Genomic DNA, 18,553 nt, shown 5'->3' with positions numbered 1-18,553 from the left:
GAGTAAAGGACTGAGTTTTCTTAACCTGTTAGTCTCTAAAATGATTCAGTCTTCATATGTGGAAGGTGATTACAACAAGACAAGGTGTAGTATTCTAGCCAGTCCTTCAAGAGTGTAATAATTTGCTGTCAGTATTTCCAGTAGCAAACCCCACTGTATGTCAAACTATTTCATTTTTATGTATCTCTCTACTTTAACGTAGTTAAAATTTGTCTATTATAAAATGAAGACTGAAATAATTCCTTTGGACTGTTTGCAATGCATTTTGTGACTCAATAGTTGAGTATCTACTAGTTTAAAGGCAAAACCTATCAAACAAGGGGAATAAAATTCCAGACTGAGGATATGTTTTTTCGAGGTTTCTGTCAGGAAACTGAGATAGTGAAGTCCAGTGAATTGTGGTGTCTGTATCTGATGTTGGGCAGGATTCCTGCACCTATCCCAAGTATAAAAAGCTAATATAAGCAAGTCTCAGGCTTCCTATTCCTAGGAATTAATTTTTTTCAGTACCCATTATTAGACAGCTAATAGATGGCTGCCTAATACAGTGGCCAGACGAGTTTAGGGAGTATGTCAGGAACTGCAACAGGTGATGAGAGTATGTTCTTGGTCATGTAGGAACCCATAAGCTAGGGTGGGGTGGGGAAAGGAGAATTTGGAGTACTCTTCTCAGAAGACAAATCATCCTGATCTTGGAATGATACAATGTACTCTGACTCTTTCTCAACCTGTCCCTTGCCTGAGAAATGAGTGCTTGTACCAGCTCTCTTCACCTGATGGAGGCTGCCAGGGCTGGGGATTTTAATTTACACTGGCAATCAGGCAATCCCTAGCTGTTCCACAAACACAGAGAGAGGGAAGATGGATAAAAGCCAGTAATTGCAGAAAAAGAGCACTGCAGAGCTGAAGCCAGAGGAAATACCATAAATAAAGGTGTGATAAAAATGAAGGTACAGCCTACACTTAATATATACCCATATAGATATGTATTTCAGTGCCCATCGTTGTGTAATATTATCACCAATCCATGACTATCTGAATGCTGACTATGTCTGATTGTGGCTGCTATTGTATATATTTTATGTGTTGTTTACCTACAGTTGCAACAGCTTTATAGTCTTAAAATTTAACTAGTGCCTTTTCTCCATTCTGCTGCTGCATTGCCCGTTCCCTTGAACTAAGTAGCTACTTAGCTGCTGAAATTACAAAATACCTACATAATAAAAATCTTTTCAGCACAAAAATTAACACCAAAATGGCATATCTGAGGTACACGCTAACTTGCTGTAGTTTAAAATGCTTACTTTAAAAATGCCTTAATGTGAAAGCACTGTAATGAAAGACTGTTAATGATACACCAGAAATGAGCTAAGGCTGGTTCCAGAAGCACAGATGGCTAATTGGCTTCAGTTGGTAGGTTATGTCATTTTAATTAAATTTTATTAGGAAGCTTTTCAAAGCCATAACTGATGGTTTAAGATAAATATCATTCTTCATAAATGACCTATTGCTAACCTTTATTTATTTCTCTCTCTCCTCTCAGCATTAATAGAGGCTGCTGTGACCGAGCTCTCCATGGCCATTTCTTGTCTCATCCATGTTTACAGCAGCAGCTTTGATGCAAATTTCCAGCTTGCCAGCATACCTAAAAGCCCTTCATGTGTGGACATCAGCCTAGAATCCCAGCTCAGCTTCACTGTTTATGCTGCCCATAACATCCCAGAAGCCTGGGTGAGCAGGTAGGAGGAGATCCAGCGGGTGTTCACAAGAAGAGTTGTTGTGTCTTAGATCACATATTTTTCACAGATACTAGCTTACCTCTGTTGCTTTGGTGATGCTCCTATATTAATGTTAAAGACTGAGTAAGTGGGTGTATCTTCGCTGTTTTTCTTGTACAAAATGCATTTACTTAAGCTTGACTGACTAGGAGACTTCCAGGCCCCACAGATAGATGGAGAATCAAGGAGGTGGCCTAGGTCGTTGCCCTTGGCCAGTGTGGAAGGATAGTAATAGCAGCAACATCAGAGCACTAGTCTTGTGTATTGGTTTTGTCTGGCAAGGTTTTGGTAGCGGGGGGGGGGGTGTTACAGGGGTGGCTTCTGTAAGAAGCTTCTGGAAGCTTCCCCTGTGTTCGAGAGAGAACGAGCCCATACCAGCCGGCTCTAAGACGGACCCGCCGCCGGCCAAGGCCGAGCCAATCAGTGATAGTGGTAACGCCTCTGTGATAACATTTTTAAGAAGGAAAAAAAGTTGGGACGGAGAGGAAACAGCTGCCGGAGTGAGGAGTGAGAACATGTAAGAGAAACAAGCCTGCGGACACCAAGGTCAATACAGAAGGAGGGGGAGGAGATGCTCCAGGCGCCGGAGCGAAGATTCCCCTGCAGCCCGTGGGGAAGCCCCTGGTGAGGCAGGCTGTCCCCCTGCAGCCCAGGGAGGTCAATGGGGGAGCAGATCTCCACCTGCAGCCTGTGGAGGACCCCACGCCGGAGAAGGTGGGTTCCCGAAGGAGGCTGTGAGCCCGTGGGAAGCCCGCGCTGGAGCAGGTTCCTGGCAGGACCTGCGGATCTGTGGAGAGAGGAGCCCACGGAGCAGGTTTGCTGGCAGGAATTGCGACCCCGTGGGGGACCCACGCTGGAGCAGTGTGCTCCTGAAGGACTGCACACCGTGGAATGGACCCATGCTGGAGCAGTTCGTGAAGAACTGCAGCCCGTGGGAATGGCCCACGTTGGAGGAGTTTGTGGAGGGCTGTCTCCCGTGGGTGGGACCCCACGCTGGAGCAGGGGAAGAGTGAGATGAGCCCTTGCCCCGAGGAGGTGAAGCGGCAGAAAATAACGTGTGATGACCATAAACCCCCATCCCTGTCCCCCTGTGCCGCTGGGTGGGCTTGGTGGTGAAATCCGGGAGTGAAGTTGTGCCCGGGAAGAAGGGAGGGGTGGTTGGGAAGGTGTTCTGAGATTTCGTTTTATTTCTCATTACCTTACTCTGGTGATTTGTAATAAATTGAGTTAATTTTCCCAAATTGAGTCTGTTTTGCCCGTGATGATAATTAGTGAATGATCTCTCCTGTCCTTATCTCGACCCGCAAGCTTTTTGTTATATTTTTCTCTCCCCCGTCCAGCTGAGGATGGGGAGTGATAGAACGGCTTTGGTGGGCACCTGGTGTTCAGCCAGGGTCAACCCATCACATCTTGACAGGTATGTGTACAAATGCTTGTGTGACTGACTTGCTCAGTGGGAGAGAGGCACGGGGGTGTGCTGCACACTGAAGAGTTTGGACTGGGACTTTGTGCGGTCTCTGAAGTACAAGTAACTGGAAGGGTTGAAGGCCAGCTTACCAAGTGAAACAGAGGTGCTTCTACTTAAACCCAATCTGAATGAGGCTTTATCAGCAATTTTTGCTCTTGGTCTATTCAAACCACAATATTTGGCTAAGCATATGCATTGACAATCCTCTTTATAGATGGTGACTAAAATAAATATAATCTGTAGGTCCAAGTATACTTAGTATATAGCATAGTACAGGAAAGAAAAGAGGGAGACAACTTTAATAAAAAGCTGATTGAAGTATTCTCTTCTGCATTGTTTATTTGGCCAAATTAGTTGCCTCTTCAGAGAGCTGCTTTTCCTACTCTGAGCAAAATTGGTGTTCTCCTCTTACACCTCCAGAGTAATCAAAGGAGGACAGGTGACTACAGTCTAGTAGCATTATTTTGATGAGTCAAAATGCTGTCCTCCAAGTTTTTATTAATACTTTCCCCTTGCTCCCACTTTACCTTGAATTCCAAATGACTGATTAAAAACAGTGGGATCATTTTCATTAGACTGTGAGCAAGAGAGTGTACTATACAGGATTAGCTGTAATTAGCAGTTTAATAAAAATCTGAGAGAATTTGCATTAATTAAGGTAATAAATACAGAACTATAATCATTAGCCTGATTTTCAGATGGTTATACCATTCCCACTGCCTTTTATGTTTTACCAGGAAACTGTGGAATTTCATATGGTCTAAATGACACCGATGACTTGGATGCTATGTTCAAGCATGTGAAAATGAGAATCTCTCTTCCTCCTTAATCTCCCTTTTCAGTCGTTCCTGTATTCATAGCTAGCATGGAGTTCTTAACATGGACTGCCGCTCTGACATCTACTTTCCTCAAATACTTTTACTAACTTTCTTCACATGCATGCTTCCTGTTCTTTTTTCTGCACTGCATGAATTCATGCTGACTATGTCACAGCTCTCATTTTCCCTTTCCTGAAGGTCACATTTTATGATCTTGCTGCTGTTTGTAAAACCAGGACAGTAACATATATTTTAATATATATTCCTGTATATATATATGTATTATAAATGTTAGAACTTTGATATCCCTCACTGTCTCTTTTACATTGTTTTTTTCTATACATACCAATATGTGATAAATGGCTTGTCTTTTAATCATTTGGGATGAGAGTGAGTGAGTTGTCTTATGTTTTACAGAATCATGTTAGTGTCCTGTCAAATCTATCTCAAGTTCACTTTTGTGGATTGGCTTTTTGTCAATTTTTATATTTTTACTCTCAGTTTCTTATTCCTGTCCTACTGTCCTCATTAAAAAGATAGGTACAGACATTACAAGTTGCAGAATAATATTGCAAAACTGATTACCTTTTTTTACTCTATTTTAATTCCTTCTTGTTTCTTTTATCAGTTTGTTGTTTTATCTAATTTAAATCCCAAGCAGATGTGCCTTATTTGCTACCAGTGGCATAAAGTTGCTAGCTTCATGTTTGGCTGCATTTGTTTCTACAGCCAAAAAAAGTCAGATTCTTGTCTACAACTGGATGATAAGAAGTGATCTTTGGGACAAGACATAGAGTCATGCCTTTGAACTCACAGGGAGGCTACCTATGCAAAATGTTCTACGAAAACCTAAAATAGGTTGCATTGCGTGCACTCTGAATAACCTTTCTGACATCAGTCAGACTGAAGCATTGTGTAAGCATTAATTTTTTCCACTATTAGGTCCTTAGGATGTATAAATCAGGAATCTGTTTGTATATTGTGTATCAATGCTTCTGTTTAAACAGCAATGCCTAATCATTTGATTGTATTAAAACCTAATCTTTCCTGAGCTATCCTCCAATTGTTTGCACTGTTTAGACTCTAGAGGAAAGATGCCATATTTAAGAGCAGAAAGCATTTCCTAGTCTTATAAGGTATTTTTTTCCTTTCTCTGCATTGATAATTCATAGGTACTACAGATTCCAGATCCTCCTCTTTGAATTAAAAAAAGAAAGAGAGAGAGAGGAAAAAAAAAAAAAAAAAAAAAGAAAAAGCTTTTCTCCTACAATAATTATAACAATTTTTATAACGTTCTGGAGGAGATCAACCATCATTCTTTTAAATAAAGCAAAGCCAGGCACCTTCAATCTGCAAATGTTTCAAATTTCCTGTTCAGATTTGACTGTTTCCCATGTTCATCATTCTTGTACAGAATGTGGTCTAAATCTGAGAGTGGCAGGAAGATCTGGAAGTTATGAGACTAATTAAGAACATTAGTTGATTATATGCTATTTCTGTATTTTCACTAAAATTTTATAAGATTTTGGTGAGAAGAATATGAAACCAACAGAGACCCCCAGACCTGAATTACACTTTGAAGCTAGTCAGTTAAGTATCTGAAGAATGGCAACACAGAGGGCTTTAATGTTTCTGTTGTAAAGAATGTATAGATTCCCTCAAGTACTAACCTGTTTTTTACAGATTGGGAAAAGTAAGTATAAATAGATTTACTGTTGACTGAAGTTGTATGATAGGCAAGTTGTAACACTTCAAAATTTATGTTCAAACGTCCCTTGACTGCAATAATGAAAAAAAAAAAGTTCTTAATGACAAAAACATGGAACAGAATCTAGGTGTCTTAAGTACTTTTCTTGAGCTCCAAACATTTAAAAAAAACCCAACCCCATCACACACACACACACCCCCATTAATGTGAGATTCATTATTTTAATTCTTTTTGCATGTAAGGATGGATCTTCACAAGTTTCTGAATGGTTTACCCCAAGTTTATTGTGCTGGACATGGTACATTACAATTAATCTTTCTTTTTTTTTTTTCCCCCCATTTGTAGCTACAAAGTTTTCTCTTTTTCCTGTTCACTAACTTATGCTGGGAAGACAATTTGTCAAGTGAAGGTTTGCAAAAATACACCAGTTAGAAGATCCTTCTTTTTCCTGGCTGACTGGAATGAGAAGTAAGTTTTGGTCCATGTTTGATATATGTTTGTCTGACAGATTCTACACATTACATATTCATTTCAGAAAAGAAGGACACACATCTTTATTATGGATATTCTTCTGAGGAAATTAAACTCCACGAGTTCAGAGAAACTTAGGGAGATGGGAGTGAAAAAGGAGCGGGATAGCCAGAGGAAGAGAAATAAGACTAAGCCAAGTCTGGTGTGACAATAAGCTAAATTAAGTGGGTCTGAGAATAGCTTTCATTCACTGGAGGCATCCTGGAGGAATGCTGGAACCAAAAGGACACGTATCCAAAAGAAGTCCTCTTTTGGGGACATTCACCTCTAGTAGCTGGTACAATCCAGCTTCAGAATCTATTGTAATGTTTCTTTAAGGGTTCTTTTTTCAGAAGAAAACAAGGCTGTTGAGTTTTTCTTTTTTTAATAAGAAGGATATGCAGTTTTAAAATGCGGACCTTAGTTTGAAACTGGAATTTTAGAATAAAGGCTACCAACTGCCTGTCATCTGGCTGTCTGCTTTGAGGAAAATAACTTCCGTGAAAAGCAAAGCGCACTCAAACAACATTCAGTTAAGGCAACAGGATGACAAAAAGCATATTTGCAATAGGTGAGAGAGAAGTACACAGTTTGTTATGATTTGGCGGTAATATTGTATTCTTCCTGACCATGATGTGTTTATATTTACAATCTTTGAAATTTTTGTTATTTTGCATCACTGTTTACTGTATTCTAAATCTGAAAGCAGCTTTACATTGTAATTGAACAAAGGCTACAAGTAATCTGAAAGGGTTTGTTTCAAATTATAATTAAATTATAATTAAATACAGAGTGTAATATGTAACTTCTCTTTGGTTTTATCTAAGATACAACAGTTTGAGGCTGGTCAAATGGAAGAAGACCTTTTTATGTCAAACCTGTTACACACCTGTCTTAATGGAGATTTTGCGTAGCCTTCTTGCACAATACTCCTGAACAGATATAGGAAGTTTAGTATGTCTGCCCTATGGTTAAGAAACAAAATGGGTGCATTTCTGCTAAGCATGCACATTAGTTCTTTTAGGGCCTACACATCTGCTTTGGTGCCTCAGTTGAGTCCATAGAGTTTGAGTGTTGAACCTTCAATCTTTTGTGTGATTGGAAAGTAACTGTTATCCTTGTGTTTAAAAAAAAAAAGGGTCATTCCCATTTGCTCTGTAGGAATTTTCACTTTCTCCGAGTTTTGGTCAAGTACTGTCTTATGGTACATATGGGCAGATATAATTGAAGTGGAGGGGAAGGACTATATTGCTTATGAGCATTTTTGGCTTCTAAAAAGGTGGCTGATGCTTTTCTGGAATGCATCTTACCGTCGTGGTTTAACCCCAGCCAGCAATTAAGCACCACGCAGCTGCTCACTCGCCTCCCTGCCCCCTCCAGAGGGATGGGGGAGAAAATCGGGAAAAGAAGTAAGACTCATGGGTTGAGATAAGAACAGTTTAACAGAACAGAAAAGAAGAAATTAATAATGATAACACAGATAAAATGACAATCGTAATAATAAAAGGGTTGGAATATACAAACGATGCACAGTGCAATTGCTTACCCCCTGCGGATCGACGCCCAGTTAGTCCCCGAGCGGCAATGCCCCCTGTCCCCACTCCCCCCAGTTTATATACTAGACGTGATGTCACATGGTATGGAATAACCTGTTGGCCACTTTGGGTCAGCTGCCCTGGCTGTGTCCTGTGCCATCTTCTGGTGCCCCTCCAGCCTTCTTGCTGGCTGGGCATCAGAAGCTGAAAAATCCTTGACTTTAGATTAAACACTACTTAGCAACAACTTAAAACATCAGAGTATTATCAACATTCTTCTCACACCTAACTCAAAAACATAGCACTATACGAGCTACTAGGAAGACAATTAATTCTATCCCAGCTGAAACCAGGACACTTACACAAGCTTTTTCTAAAACAAAATATAAAAAAAAATAGAATAGAAAAAAATTCTTTAACCATAACGAAGAGAAATTCTGCTCCTCTTCCATTTCCATGAAAACATAAAGAAATCAGACTAAAGCTTCAGGGTTTCTGTTTAAACCTCTCCCTCTGCAAAATCACTATTAAATTCCATCAAAAAGCTTCTTGGAAAAAGCAGCAGTTAAGTATGCAGACCAAATTCTTTCATAGGTCATAGATACTTCTAAGAGGCTCTTAACATCAGAAACAAGATCTAGAGTTGTGTGAAACTTAATAGTATTAGTTTGTAAGAGCACCTTTTTACTTTTTATAGTTCCTTGAGTTTCAAAAATAATTTTCAAAATCCAATTCAAAAAAATTCCGAAGTACAAAACCCCAAATTTAGATCTGTCTGGAAGGCTTTTCAACATTTCCCTCAACAATCAAAGGTATTCACATATTGTCCACCTCAAACTGATTAGCCTGTATCTGTTTAAGTCTCAAAACTTGGGAGGAGGTTTCTTGGACCTAATGACCTGAGGGTCAGGAAGCATAGGCTGAAAATCTAGGTAGCCAGACATGCCATTATTTTTGTATATTTTAGCTTGTATCCAGAATGGAATTTAATTAACAGATGCTATTTTTGAGTCAAAATACAGGTGTCAGACAAGTATTTTAGATCAGCTAACAGTCTTACAGCTAGAGCTTTCCTTCCCTCTCTTTGAGTCACTAAAATGCTCCTGGGTTGGCAGGGCAGATTCTATTCAGAAAAAAGATGCTTATAAAGCAGACATTTACTGCAGGACATGAACATATTGAGATTAGGACAATAGATTCTGTTCTTAGTCCAAATCTAACACAGCACTTAACAAAATCAAATATTTTCACATAAAGACAGGAATGGACTGCTTTACAGTGTTGTGCTCACCACAGTATGACTTAGGTATAGTATCAGAATATTAGGTAGGATAGTGATGCCAGAAGATCTTTCCTTTATGAAAAGATGCATAGGGAAGGAAATGTTTATGTTGTTTTTAATTATTTTAAATATGAAATACTTCTTTCAGTTCTATAATGAGGAAATATGGGGGTTTTGCTATTTGTGCTGCTAACTTTCTAAAAAAGAGTAAATAAACAGCATCAAACTTGACAGAATAGTCAGTATATTCAGAATATTTTGAAATACACAGAGAGGAGGACCAGTAGAGGTAGTGTCATAATATTACTGAAGGTGCTACGTGCCTAACTGGCACAATTTAAAACATATTCAGGAATAGGCTGATTTGCCTTTGCTACAATAAGTACACGTATATAAACACTGATTAATACTTTTTGCAAGAATTCAAGCTGGAATTGATTAAAAAATAGAGAATTTTAATGAAGTACATACTACTGCAATTGTTTTTCCATGTCATCAAGTGGCACCATTTTCAATTGTACGAAGTCTGAGTCACTCAAAACTGTGACCAAGTGATGTTCACTCTTAGTTTTCTTTTGGCTATAACGTCACCTTTTGGAAACAGAAGGGAATACGTTTGCATAAAAAGTTTACAGAGGAGACAATTTCTTTTTTGTAAAGTTTCTTGCCTTGAGTTAAAGTGCTACTTTTGTTCTAACCCATATGCTATTTTCAGTTGATCACAGCCATTGAAAATGCATGTGGTAAAATGTCAGCAGGAGCTTCTATTACATTAGGAAGTCAAATATTCTCTATACAGTTAGGGATCAATCAGGCTGAAAAATAATTCAAAATGAGTCAGGATCTTAGATTAGGATTGACTCGAACAAAGCAGAAAAATGGAGAGTAGTGTTTTGTTGATTAGGCGTCTAGGAAGACAGGAGTTAAACCACAACACTAACAAAGACAAAACTTGCTTTATTTGCTGATTTTCATGTATTTAGTTTGTGTTTTCAAGTGTTTTAACCAGTTATTGTCTGAACTTTAACTTGATAGTTTTTGTGTTTAAACATGAGCTTCTGTTGAAGTCTTTTATCATGTTTAGTCTTTCCCAGAATGTTCTCAGAAAAGATGGGAATCATTTGATACCTAAGGAGGTTGCTTTGTTCAGTCTTTCTTCTGTTTGACCTTTTTTAAGAGTATACTTTTTGCTTTAGAACTTGTGTGTTATTTTTGAAAGTGGTGTGATTTTCAACTTGGTGCAGAGTTTGAACAGGCTGATGTATCTAGCATGTGATGTGTAGAGTCCAAAAGTTGCCCCCCTTATTTTCTCATCAGTTTCATTTTTCAATGACTGAGACCTCTTAATTATTTTCTTTCTTTTGTCTTAGCTGGTTGCTCTTAATATATTTATTCCACCGTGTGCTGGTTTTGGCTGGGATAGAGTTGATTTTCTTCGTAGTAGCTAGTATAGAGCTGTGTTTTGGATTTGTGCCGAAAAGAGTGTTGATAATACAGGGACGTTTTCATTACTGCTGAGCAGTGCTCACACCAAGCCAAGGGCTGTTCTGCTTTTCTCACCCCACCAGCGAGGAGGCTGGGGGGGCACAAGGGGTTGGGAGGGGACACATTCGGGACAGCTGACCCCAACTGACCCAAGGGATATTCCAGACCACAGGACGTCATGCTCAGCATAGAAAGCTGGGGGAAGCAGGAGAAAGGGGGGGTTGTTTGGAGTTATGACATTTGTCTTCCCAAGTCACCGTCACGGGTGCAGGAGCCCTGCTTTCCCGGAGATGGCTGAACTCCTGCCTGCCCGCGGGAAGTGGTGGATGAATTCCCTGTTTTGCTTTGCTTGTGTGCATGGCTTTTGCTTTACGTATTAAACTGTCTTTATGTCAGCCCATGCGTTTTCTCACTTTGATCCTTCTGATTGTCTCCTCCATCCCACTGGAGCAGGGGGGAGTGAGCGAGTGAGCAGCTGTGTGGGGCTTAGTTGCCAGCTGGGGTTAAACCAGGACAGTCCTTTTTGGCGCAAAACATGGGGCTCGAGCCCATGAGCCCGGGATTAAGAGTCCCATGCTTTACTGACTGAGCTAGTTGGTTCATCCGCACTACCAGCACACACCATCTCTTCTTTTTCCATCCTCTGCAATCCATGTTAAACCTATGGACATGAAATGTGCAATTAACATTAAGCCCTACCATTCATCACCTCAGATACTTTCTTGGCTTTGGGCTTCCCTCTTCTCCATATTTTGTTTGGCTTGTCTATTTTGTTTATACTCTCGCAGGGCAAAGCCTGCGTTGCCCCAGAGGTCTTCTGTGTTGAGTGCTCTTATGTTATTAGCCCCTTGGCCTTAGAAACCAGCTGTATAACTGTCTAACATCTGTGAATAGCACCTTATCAGTGAGTAGCTTCTCTGTTCTTCTCAACTACTGGTGAAACTGTTCACCCACAGGGTGTCTTATTTCTGGCCACGGTTCCATTTCTTCTTCTTCTTCTTAGTCATCCATTTGACTCAGCTTCATGCTGTGAGAAAGGATACTACCAACTGGGTAACCTCAGATATTCATTAATAAAAGTTCTTAAAAGCAATACAGATATTCCCCTTCTCTATGTATCACATGTCACTGGAAGGGAAACTTTAATCTTCTCTGGCCTATACTTTAACTCTTGGGATGTCTAACTCTTGTCAAAGTTTCTAGGTTCTTTTCCTACTGGTGTACAACTGGTAATGCTATATATTGAGTCCTAGCGAATGTCTGGCAAGCATTTGCATTCTGCAGTGAGGATATTGTGAGTTTTTTCATTGTTCCAGGTTCACAAGGATTTTTAACAATTGTCTGTGTTAGAAAATGCATGTCTTGATTTTTTATTTTTGTCTCTTCACAGCATTAATGATGCTTTAAAGTTAAGTGTAACCCTTCATTGAAGAGTTTTATGTAACATGGGCCAAGTTGGTGGCCTGTAAGTGAAAAAGACTGAACAAGCTACCTATAGCCTGTAAACCAGTTCAGTTTCCCAATAATTGTTTCTAATTATGAGTGAGGAAGAGGGCATGGGACAGGGAAAGCACATTTGAAGAAAAGAATGATTATCATACTCTACTCACAAGCAAAAGTTAGTTTCTTAAGTAGTGTTTTCCTCTGAAGACACAAGACAGCAAATAACCATTGGTTTACAATTCACCCTTAGGGGATGCTTATTCTGAAATAGCCCTTCATTGATAAAGTAATTCTAAAATAAAAGTTTAACTAAGCTTTTCCCACCTATGTCAGCTCTAGTGGTTACCACTGAAGTGAATGAATTTTTATATGCCTCTTCTCAAATACTATGACCCAAGTTAATGGATGGTAATACTCATCAATATGTCGAAGGGACCTGTCAGTTGCATTTTCCTTCAGAGTGCAACTCGTAATTTACAGCTTGATATGTGTTAAGGCATCTAGAAAAATGTAGAAAGAACTCACTTGTGGTAACAATGCTCAATTTTTTTAACTTTTATTTTTCTCTTTTCTGATTTTCTTTTAGAATCAACTTTCCTCTACGAATAAAGGCTCTTCCGAGGGAAACTATGCTGACAGTAAAACTACTTGGAGTAAACAGTGCCTCCAAAAATACAGAAGTGCTTGCTTGGACATGCTCCCCATTGTATCCAAAGGAGTAAGTTCAGTTTTGTACGACAGCTTAAGAGAAGACCATTCTTAAACAGTATTGCACTCAACTTAGGAGAAATATATAAAGACAGAAATACTCATTTCAGGACCTTGCTGTAATAAGACTGAGACAGTCACTTACAGTAAACTGCTCTTGATGTGCCGGTAAGAGCCCCATCCATAAGATTTTCTTTCTTTCCAATGTATTGTTTTTGAACTTGGCTTATGTAACTGTTTAACTCTTACGATAAGGTTCCCCAGGCCTGTTGAAAGGCCTTGCTGTACCCCTTCCTGTAGCTTTGCAAAATCCTTCTCAGCATAGCCTCTTGTTAACAATGGCTGGGTTTTTTTCAGTCTGCATTCTCTTTTCACACCCATTCATTCTGCTCAGAGTGGGGCAGTTAGGGATGACGACAATGAGCACCTTTCCCTCTACACACCACTTTAGAAGATTTCTCATCTTTTTTAACCTCTTCTTTCTATACGGCATACAATGTAACAGTGGTTTAGAGATACTTGTAGTCTTGAATGTCTCTGCAGCGATGCATAAACAGACATCTAAGGTAAATTTTCTGCAGTGCTTTAAGTATATCTTAATAGCACTCAGACATCTGAATTTAGACCAAGCCTTTACAATGATACTTAATTTTTATTTAGACTCCATAGCCCTGCATGCCCTCTGGGGCTTGAACGTATCCATCTATTGCCCATAGGTTTCTGCATTATCATCCATCTCTAAGTTATAGCTCTTTTCTCATCTTGAGACATCTTCATCTACTTTTCTATGTGGTGGCAAACATAATTTAAAACAAAACAAAACAAAAAAATCTGATTGCATGTATGAATTTACAATGTTTGAAAGACCTTGGGTTCCCTTGAACTTTTAAGCTGAGAGGCTTAAGACATTGGAAAATGGGTTGGAGTGGGCTAGAAGCTTTTTCCATCTTTTCAGAAGAAAATTCAAGATTACTCTGCTCAGAAAAAGAGAGCGTTCTTCTGTGACTTAATGATTAGAGCATTTAATCTAAAGGAAGGAAACAAACGTGAATCAAATCTCTGCTCCAAGGATTGCTTGGGTATTTCATTCAATGATTTTTTTTTTTTCATAGTCTGAAGAAGAGCAGATCACTCTTCCATTGTGTGTATCTTTTTAAACAAAACACTCATTATGTTTGAGTATTTCTATCATGGTGGTGATTAGGGTGAAATAGATAGAGGGAATATCTTGGCTGAGAATCTAACTTGAGATTAAGTGTTAAGATGTCCCCAGCAACTTGATATGTGCTGACTACATTCAGAAGCAGAGCACTAGGCATGATAATTTAATTGGGGCACACTTAGGCACCTTTGGAGGTAAATGGGATACATGAGAATCCTGTTCTTGAGGACCTGTGTTGTACTAGAGGTTTTCTTATTTTTCATGGTTCAAGTCCCAAAGGAATGATTTTTGCAAGATTTGAAAGCCCTTAGCTCCCTGTGATGTATATTTTTTAAATGTACACCATAGGAGCAGGCATGTTGATTTTCATTAGGTAGATCTCCAAATCATCCAGGCAGTTTTGAAAATTTTGCTGAAAAATGGCTCCATTCTTTCAGGGTACACATGACCAACACAGTGAAGGGGATAGAGGGCTACTTTCCTTTTATCTGCTGTATAATTGTAAAGATCATTGCAGAAATGACCCTTCAAAGCAGAAATAGAAGTTCAGTTGTTGGGGAGGAATGATTTAGGAATAGCATGTTCAACACCTCCTAATCTGATAGCTGTGTTACAATCATAGTAATTACTATGTTATTACTAAGTAATTACAAAGAAATCTAAATGATTTTTCCTCTTTTAGCCAACCATGACTCCACAGAATTATTCATTCACCATGATTTCAATTGATAGACTGGTTTAAAAATAAGGATAGCTCTGAAATTCCTTCTGAAATGCAAAACTTGAAAATATCTGAACATTCACCCAGCCCGCTTTTCCTTTTCTTTGGAAGATCATGGATATTTTTTGGTAAACTAGCTCTTGGGGTTACCTACTTAGAAAGTAGCAGGATTAAAACTGTCAGGTGATTCTTAATAGGTAATGATGTCAGTTAGTTGAAGTAATTGAAAAGCAACAGTAAGATTTTGAGAGGCTGTTTCCTGCTCCACAAAAAAAAAAATAATTAAAAGTTAATAATTGTTTTATTTGACTCAGCAGTTTCATGGAAAACATTAATGAACTGAGCAATGAACCCAACTTCACTCCCCTCACTGCTGGAATGCAACTAACTTCAAGACTTATTTCAATTTCAGAGTACTTCTGAACTTGAAAGCATGTACCAAGAAAAGATTTGTACCTGTAGTGTCATGCTAATGTGTCAAGAGTACTTTGTATTATTGCAAAGGTTATGACATTAGGGTCTCTAAATGAGCAAACTCTGTAAATGTATATAAAGAGATTAAAGAAATCTGACCAGAAAATCTTTGGCAAAACATTTCTAACTTGGAAATATCACTTTCTCAAAACAAAACTTTTCTCAAAGGTGAATTTTAGTTCTAAAAAAGTCTTAAGATTCTCATGTCTAGCATTTAATTTATAAAGGAAAGGACAGAAATAAGCTCTTTGAAGAAACCAGTAGCCCTGAGATATTTGCCTGGGTCGTCAAACATCCTGGTTCAAATCCTTGTCCTAGTTGGTCACTGAGCCGTTCTTCTCAGGTTCAGCATAAGGACAGAGAGTGGCCTCTTTTTCTCTATTCAGATGCTTGTTAAAAAAAAAAAAAATATATATATGTTTTTGTTAAACATTGGAAAAAGAAAATAAGTCAAACATTTTAAAAATACAGTTCCTCATTTCTGTCCCATTAAATCTTATTCTGATAAAAAAAAACAGGAATTCTGTTCAAGCAGTTTGTCGCTTACGTTAAAAAGAGAAGGGGGGGGGGGGGGGGAAATCAGTTTTGGGTTATTCCCAGATATTTCTTAGGAATCTTGATCTTTGAATGACCTAGGGCAAAAGAACACTTTATTTTAAAAGACTCTGAATTAACTCCTCTCTGTAAATTTGATATCTATTTTCTTTTCCAAAATGGTTATTGTCATTTTATGGTTGCTTTTGTCCTTCACAGTTTAATTCTTTATGTTTAACTTGAACTGAAGATTAAGAAAGACTGAACTTATTTTAACATCTAAAGTATACAAATTCCTTTCATCTGTTTCAAGAAGTGTGAAGAGTTTCTCATGCTTTTGGGCAAGACCATGTCAAAGTCCCTTACCAGATCAAAGGGCTGTATCTATTTTCTGAGATTTTAACACTCCAGTTCTTTAAAAAAATAGTGACTAAGCAGACTGTATGAGAAATATATAAAAAAGTAGAAGCAAACCCCAACTGTTTAAATAAAGCATATTACTTATTCTTTAGCCTTTTTTTTTTTTGCAATCTCTTCTCCCTATCTTGCCTATGTAGAAACCACACCATAGCTAAAAATGTTCCCAAGAATTTGGCCTGTTAAATTTTAGTTTTGGGGGGTTTGTTGTTGTCATTAAAGACTTGTCAGTGAATAGATGTTTAGTGAATTTTAAATTTGCTTAATTTACACTATTTCCTGAATTCTACTAATATCTCTCACTATTCTGACAGTTGTCTTGCAATGTGCTGATTGATAACATGACTAGCTGATGGATACACACGGCAACCACTACACTCCTTATCAAATGTGTGTTGGGATTACTGTTTATCAGCTTTACATGTTTCTGTAGAAATAGTCTCACTCTTTGTAAAACTGCCTGTAAATATTCTCCAATCTTTGCCTAAATGTAGTTGTTTACCTTAAAATTATTGCTTGTAAACTTATTTTTTAACTTTATGTTTTGGGGCAAAAAATAGTAAAGAATCAGGAACAAAACTGCAAATTTGTTTTAAAAGTTTGGAATAATCTGATAATTTTGTATTTGCTGTATTCTGCGCCTTCACATTTATGGAAGTTATTTAAACTAGAAACTGTGGGCATGGAAGATGTGGTCCTTACAAATGTCTGTAGGACATTTAGCATTACTTTTCAGATGAAAATTATATCTCTAATTTGAATTTTCTAGAATTCAGTAGTATTTGTAATTATAATAAAGTAGTTATTTCACAGTATCATTCCAATGCAGATCTAAGACTGCTTGGGCTGCAAGATATGGGTTTTTTTATAGCTTAGCAGTTTTGGATTTCCTTTAAATTTAACCTCAGGTCTGAATTTCTGAGGCTTATAATGTCAGGTTTGGGGATAATTACATTATTTTTACACTATATTTTGTTCTTATTTTCCTGGTATATCCAGTCTAAACCGTAACTCTACTCTAATGTTATATACATTTGGGAATGAACATGGTAATAATGGTTGTAGCTGCCAACTTGTCCAGTAGGTGAGCCTCCCTATCCACCTTTCTCACCCTTATCAGGTAGTTGACTTTAGATAGTGGCCCTAAATCAATGCCGATAAAGCCCTTGATGATGCATCTGTATCAAGAAGCCTTATTAGATGCAGAGGCAGTTCAGAAAGTGTTTGCAAGCCTGTGTGCCAACTTTCTGTTCCTTCACATCAGAAAAATGTGTTTGTCTCTCGGGCTGAATAGTTTAGTGATCCAGAGCTAATTAACAAATCAGCAATCCATCTTTTGGGGGAATTTGAGAGTTGTAATGTCCCCCACAGTGCCCATTGCTCTGACTTCAGTGATTCTTACAACACAATTTATTTTGAACTGGTATTTCCAAATCGGTTAGTGCAAGCAACAAAAATTTCTTCTTGCTGGGTGTGCTGAGGGAAGTCTCTCATGTGAGTTCAGGACACAAGGTTGATTTTGTTAAGTTAGGGTAACTTGAGCTGTCCCTAAATAGCAGTGTCCTTTTCTGCTGTAATAAGATGGGAAGTTTATTTTAGCTCTGGTAATAAACAAGAGCTGGGAATCTGTATAATTCCAGGAGTTTCCATCTGCCCTGGTTTTGCTTGAACATAAATCACTAAATGGCAGTAGGCACAGAACAGCACTTGTTTATTCACCTTCTGATGTGCTTGATGCTGAAGTTGCTACATGGAAGCCATTGTCTATGGCTGTGATCATTACACAGTCTTTACAAAGGTCAGTATCACTACCATCACCTTACAGATGGGAAAAACTGGCGGGCAGAACCGTGAGTGACCTGCTTGAGCTCATCAGCAGAACCAGGTAATAGAGAGAGGAATCTGTCCATTCAGAAAAGGTTATGGTTATCATGCTCATGATGCTAGCTCCTTCCTTTTATGACTGGATCCTGCATGGTGTCCTGCTTCTTTCCCTTTTTCTAAAAATAAGGATGCCTCTTTTTACTGTTTCATTCACCTGCATGGCCCCTGTTACTGTTTCATTTGTGTGTCCAAAAGCAGGCTTGGTCCTTGGTTAGCTGGGCAGCGCATACAGTGCCCCAAAGATTGCTAGGGAAAGCTGTGCCTCAAAAACATACACCGTGTTTAACAGTTGTCAATGCCTCTTCACATCTTTTTAAAAATGCCTCCTGTGTTTACAGACTAGCCTTAGCCCAAAGAGCGACTTACTGATGGAAGATACATAAGTTGTACACTTGTTTGTAAATGTATAAATTAGGCTACTCTGTATAAAAGGCATAAATATGTGTCTAGTTTTTAAAACAAATTCATTGTTTTCTTAGGAGATATCATCTCCATACTATTGAAGTTGTTTAATGTCCTTGGTTTTACTCATGGTTCTGTCATCTGCTTTAACATGTGAAGTCTTCTCAGTCTGGCAAAGATACATTGCTTTCCTTGCTGTTTCTCTAGTTGAGGACTCTGAGAAG

At 38.5% G+C, this 18,553-nt stretch overlaps 1 protein-coding gene across 1 annotated transcript in view; it reads left to right on the top strand.

The window, feature by feature from the left end:
• PIK3C2G (phosphatidylinositol-4-phosphate 3-kinase catalytic subunit type 2 gamma) overlaps nucleotides 1-18,553 on the top strand; it is a 209,969-nt gene that overhangs the window by 54,504 nt on the left and 136,912 nt on the right. Inside the window, exons 10-12 of the mRNA XM_049821675.1 lie at nucleotides 1,553-1,739; nucleotides 6,118-6,240; nucleotides 12,614-12,745. Coding sequence (XP_049677632.1) covers nucleotides 1,553-1,739; nucleotides 6,118-6,240; nucleotides 12,614-12,745 — 442 coding nt within the window. The remainder of the gene's footprint in view (nucleotides 1-1,552; nucleotides 1,740-6,117; nucleotides 6,241-12,613; nucleotides 12,746-18,553) is intronic.

The sequence above is a fragment of the Accipiter gentilis genome, chromosome 18, assembly GCF_929443795.1.
Source record: "Accipiter gentilis chromosome 18, bAccGen1.1, whole genome shotgun sequence".
Taxonomy (NCBI): Eukaryota; Metazoa; Chordata; class Aves; order Accipitriformes; family Accipitridae; genus Astur; species Astur gentilis.
Note: the sequence above shows the minus strand (reverse complement) of the source record. Positions and strands in the feature narration are given on the sequence as shown.